Source organism: Toxorhynchites rutilus, chromosome 3 (genome assembly GCF_029784135.1).
Source record: "Toxorhynchites rutilus septentrionalis strain SRP chromosome 3, ASM2978413v1, whole genome shotgun sequence".
Classification (NCBI taxonomy): domain Eukaryota; kingdom Metazoa; phylum Arthropoda; class Insecta; order Diptera; family Culicidae; genus Toxorhynchites; species Toxorhynchites rutilus.
Window position 1 is genome coordinate 76,037,906 of NC_073746.1, and position 5,721 is coordinate 76,043,626.

Below are 5,721 nucleotides of genomic sequence, written 5' to 3' on the forward strand. Positions count from 1 at the left end.
GTAGTTTTGTTTCTTATCGCAAAATATTAGATCCCATTCAATTTTAGGGTGGTTAGAAAAATCTATTTTTTCCCCTTTTTTCCAAAAATAACATTTTTAAAAAATTGATATCTTATGAACTACTAAACCGATTCAGATGATCGACATATCAAATTGACCAGTTAGCTAGTCTTTTTTGAAAAAATACTACACTTGAAAAAAAAATAATTTTGTTTTCTTAATTATTGATCGTATTTGTTCTTTATAGTTTTCATTATAGTCTAGTCGCATAGGATGATCTAAGGACGCTTTAAACATGTTAACTATGAAAAATCATAACTCAAGAACACATCTCAGATTTTTTTATGTGTCAAGTAAAAAAAATTCAAAAAAAAAATATAAAAACTATAGCGCACTTGGTCCCGAAACCATTTAAACTAAAAAAAAAGATACAATTATCAATCACGAAAACAATATTCATTTTTTTTGCAAGTGAAATATTTTTCCAAAAAATTCTAGCTCATTGGCTTTAATTTGATATATCGGTCATCTCGGTTAAAATTATAACTCAAAAAAGAAAAAAGAACACATCTGATTTTGAGTAAAAAATTTAAATGTGTAAAAAATCCTCAGTTTTCAAGAAAAAATATAGCAAATTATAGCGCCGTTGGTCCCGAAACTATGTGAACAATAAAAAATGGATACAATCAATAATTACGCAAAAATTCAAATTTCTTGCAAGTTTGATATTTTCCAAAAAAAAGACTAGCTAATCAACTTCAATTTGATGTGTCGATCATCTGAATCGGCTTAGTGGTTCAAAAGTTATGAGTTTATAAAAGTCATTTTTGAGAAAAGTGAAAAAAATCGAATCACCCAAAAAAATATATAGGTTCAATGTTTTACCATAACGAAAACAAGCTACCAATTTTCACCAAAATCTGAAAACCACTATATCAGTTTGGTATGGAATGGCTGAAGTAATACTACAATAGTTCACAAATTTTTCACATTTCTTTTTTAATTTCTCTTTCAAATTTTAATAAAATTGCACTGTATAGGTAAAAAAGGGCAATAATAATATTTGAATAAACTTATGTAATTATAAACATGTTTATATAAACCTTCCCATCTTATCATTCTTCATTAAAGACCTTACGTCAAGACAGCTAGAAATCCATACACTCTCAAATCAAGAGTGCCTAAAAAAATTATATTCTTCACGTAAACAAGCGATGAAAATGTGGACACTTTTTAGTCAGTGAATTGTATGGAGTTCCACTGCTGTGATAGAAACGTTTCGTGTCCCCTAAAAACTTCACATGCCAAATTTGGCTCCATTTGCTTGATTAGTTTTCGAGTTATGCAGAAATTTGTTTTTCATTTGTATGACAGCCCACCTTAAGAGAGGGGGGAGGAGTGTCAAACCACCATAGAAACATTTATTGCACCTCTAAACCTCCACATGCCAAATTTTGTTTCGTTTGCTGGATTAATTATCGAGTTATGCAGAAATTTGTGTTTCATTTGTATGGAAGTCCCCCAAAAAGAGGAGGAAGGAGTATCTAACCACCGTAAAAGCATTTATTGCACCATAAAACCTCTACATGCCAAATTTGGTTTCGTTTGCTTGATTAATTCTCGAGAAATGCAGAAATTTATGTTTCATTTGTATGGCACTGGCATTTGTATGCATACTTCGTCGAATTCTTGATTTGTCACGTTAATACGTTTTGTTTTAAAAAAGTGATCATTCCAAAGGTCTCGAAAACTCAAAGACCTTGAAAACAAAATTTTACAATGTTTTTAGAATAGCTTCATTTGCAATAGAAAAAAAATAAAAAAAACGGTCAAGTCTATTTAGTAAAATGAGGTTCAACTTCGAAATCAGCATAAAAATTGGAATTCATCAAATATTTGAAAAAAATTAAAACCAGTGTTCCTGAGATTTAATATTTAACAAGACTGAAATTAAAAAAAATTATAGGAGGTTGTGTTCAAGACACGACCGCATTGTTGACGTAGAACTACACTGTAGTTTAATTCAAGTTGTTGTTTATAACTGCGGATATTATTCTATAATGCTACGAACATTTTGAAATAACCATTCTACCAGTTTGATCACCCTGAAATGTTTTTTTATTGTAGAATCATTTGACGATGATTGACGATGATGATTCATTCTTGTGCTCGCAGAACGATACATGCTCGCGATAAGCGCAGCTGTCACCCTTAGTGGAGAAAGTTTTGCTACTAGCAAGTGAAACCAAATCACATACAAAATCCCAGAACGACATTTACTTTCTTGGTGACTAAATAAACGAAAAAAACTCTATCTGCTAATCTCAACAACCTCGAAAAGAGCTGAAAGCAGTTTTGCGACTGGCACGCGAACCCAAATGAATTAATAACTTATTAAAACTTATTGAATAACTTGGTATTCCCCAAATAATTTTTTGGTGCACAACCTTAACACCTGCTTCACCATAGCGTCAGTTCAATGCATTGATGCAATGTCAAATCACCAATGAATCCTTTCTGATGACAAAAAACAAACCATATTAATTGCTTGGAAAAAGGCTGAATATTTGGTTCAGCAGAGATTCATTGCTAATACCCTAGCGCAAATATTTCCCTCACGCTATCTTCCCTCCTTGTTTATATTTATCATTACGGCTGCATAATTTGCAACACCAAACAATCGTCAATCATAGCATAAAAAATTAGGATTGTTTCATCGTTACAGGGCCAATGCACACGGAAGCAGATACAAATAGGGTTTCAGTGTAGCGAAGATGCACTATTTTTACGTACGGGTTATGAAGCACGCACGTACGCACACAAATATCCATATATCGTTGACTTGAAGCTACTAAACATACACACACTTATTTCCGTTTTGCACTATTCTCAACAGAAGCTCTTTCTGTTGATATTGCCAGTCTAGATTAGCTTAACTGTCATCCTTTATGAAGAGAGTTTTCCTACCGTCATGCGAAACCAAATCACTGATAAAATTTCAGAACATTTATTTTCTTGGTGAGCTGTTCATAGCCTAGCTTGATGATTCCCCACACAATTGTGTAGCTCAGAATTTCAATGCAAGCCGCCAGTTTGATGTAATGATTGCAATGCCAGAGACATCAGCAAGTGAGAAATTTGGTCGTGTACACAGCTCAATCCAAAACGAAAACATGAACGAAACTGAAAGTTTGCCTTCTTTCCTTGCTTGTTGAATTAGAGAGACTTTCAACTTCTTCTGTTTATTCGTCTCTAATCTAATCTAAAAATCCCTTGGAAACTTTACTTTATCCATCATATTACTCCTCCACCCCCATTGCCTTGAGAAAGGCATTCGATCCCTCGCCGTCCAGCTCGCCCAGCAACGATTTTGTTCAGTCGATTTCCTCACGAAGAATGAAAGTTTGCCTCAGCGAGATCAACTGTTTATACTCTAGGCAAATATTCCCATTCGTTCTTCTTCTTTTCCTTTGTTCATGGAGATTTTACATCTCACGGTTTCCCCTTCGTTCTTCTTCTTTTCCTTTGTTCACGGATACTTTAAATCTTACGATTCATTCGTCTCCGAGGTCCCCTTCGTTGCTCGTCGATAAGTTGCTCGTTATTGACAGCTCTGTTCGGAACAGAACAAATGTATGAGGAAATGAGAATGCTTCCAATTTTCATCAATTTAAAGCATATACAGACTGTGGGATTGTAATGTATAGTATATCAAACAAGTCTTAGGGAATTTCCAATTCGCTTGGTATGTAAATCGCCAAAATCCGTTCGCAGCAAAAATAGTTATTAACATTAACTTTTTTTCATAAAAACGTTACCTGTTTTCTGATTTGGCACCCTTAATGAAAGACGTAGTTCTATGTCCAAACAGCTAGGGTTTCTTAAGTCTTGACACGTCGAACAACACAATATTTTTTTTTGTTTTAACACATTGACTGTCACGTCAGTCACCGGTGACTGACACCGAGTTTTCGCCCAGGCTGCGTCAGTCACCGGTGACTAACAGTATAACATACGATAATAAAGATAAATAGTATAAGCATATAAGCTTATAAGCATTGCCTTTCGAACAAAAATACCTTCCCCTAAGATAAGAAACAATGGCCCTAATACGTTTAAAAATTTCCTTAGAGTCGATATAAAACCATGGCACTCAACGTGTTAAAAGAGATTTTGCCTATAAATGGGCATTTATGGTGCAGTTCATTATTCATATACATTTCTTAGAAAGTTCAACACAAGTTCGGAAATCAGTCTAGCTAAACTTTCAAGCCAACCTGATTCCGAATTAAACGAATTAAATCATCATAATTCCGAATGATACTCCATAAGGGCGAAATTTAAAATAAAAGTCCTTTTGTATGGAGTTGCTGTATCATTTCATTTTTGGATAACAAATCACAATTTATGCTAGTACTATTTGTGATTAGATTGCACAAGGATTGTGTTTTTTATCAAGAGAGAAAGTACGGTTTGGAACAAATAGATCATAAAGATTTGATCATACACTATTCAAAATTCCAAGTGCAAATTTGAGTCAGCTTTGTAATCATCGTGTTCAATTGGCTTTTTAAGATTTAAGTTTTAACTACATCTGATAATTCAATTGTGAGGAACAGAACAAGTTGCAAAGCTCAATTATTATGAGAAAAAGGGCCTTTCAAATCACCAAAATCACATAAAGTTGTGATCATATTTTTTTTTATTTTGTGCAGTCGCCTTTGCTTTTATAATGTTTTTTACCAGTAACTACTGTTTCATTATTACTTAGTTATTTCGTTACATCAAACAAATGCCAAAAATGAATTTTGTAGTTTTTCGGAAAATCTAAAAAATATTTCTTTGCGACTTCATTAATCAGGAATTTACAGCCTTTTTAAATCACTTCAAAATTTTGATGTTTCAATTCACTCCTCTATTTTTTTATAGAGCGTATTTGGACTATTTCAATAAAGTGACCAAATGGTGCGTTCTGTTGATGGAGACATGAGATACCTAACATTAGAAATTCAATTAACACTTCGTAGGTACCATTGTGGTTGTTATGTTCTGTTTTGAACTTGGAATTTTTATCGGTATTTTTTCCAAATTAATGAAAGATTGTTTCCATCGATATCAAGGATGATCTGAAGAACAGTTTTATCAATATTTCTCGATAACAGCTAAAGGAAAACCGGAACAAAATAACCCACATTTCCATTCCCGCAGGATCCCACAATAGCGGCGGTCGCCGCCGCGGTCGTTCAGGAGGAGGAAGAGCGCGAACTGCAGGAAGCAATCGAAGCGACGGCGTTCTCCCTTCTACAGGAGGAACTGCACATCAACTATCCGGGTCTGAAGCGAGAGCGGCTGATGTCGCTCGGGAACGTCAGTGCGCCACCGATGCTGAATCGCAACCACCGGTTTTCGTCCGTGAGCGGTGGGTACAGCAGCCTGCTGAACCCACCGCGACGATACTCCTACGCTAGCAGCCGAGGTCACCGCAACAGCGTATCGGTCTCCTCGCGTGTACTCAGTGCCTACAACATGGGCGAAAGTTTCGGTCAGGAGGACTATTTTTTAGAGAGTGACGGCGAGGAAGCTGACGACGAGTTCGATCAGTACACCACAACGGCGGATGTGGGCTATCCCACGGGGAATTTTCTCGTGGTTCCTGGGAAGGTAATTCAGTTGCGAAACATTGCATAACGAATCAAAGTTCTAATTCCGGTGTGATTGCAG

At 35.4% G+C, this 5,721-nt stretch overlaps 1 protein-coding gene across 4 annotated transcripts in view; it reads left to right on the forward strand.

Moving 5' to 3' along the window:
• The window catches only part of LOC129780539 (uncharacterized), a 315,512-nt gene that overhangs the window by 285,355 nt on the left and 24,436 nt on the right, over positions 1-5,721 (forward strand). For all 4 annotated transcript variants that reach the window (XM_055788907.1, XM_055788910.1, XM_055788908.1 and 1 more), the window contains one exon: positions 5,209-5,661. In XM_055788907.1, coding sequence (XP_055644882.1) covers positions 5,209-5,661 — 453 coding nt within the window. The remainder of the gene's footprint in view (positions 1-5,208; positions 5,662-5,721) is intronic.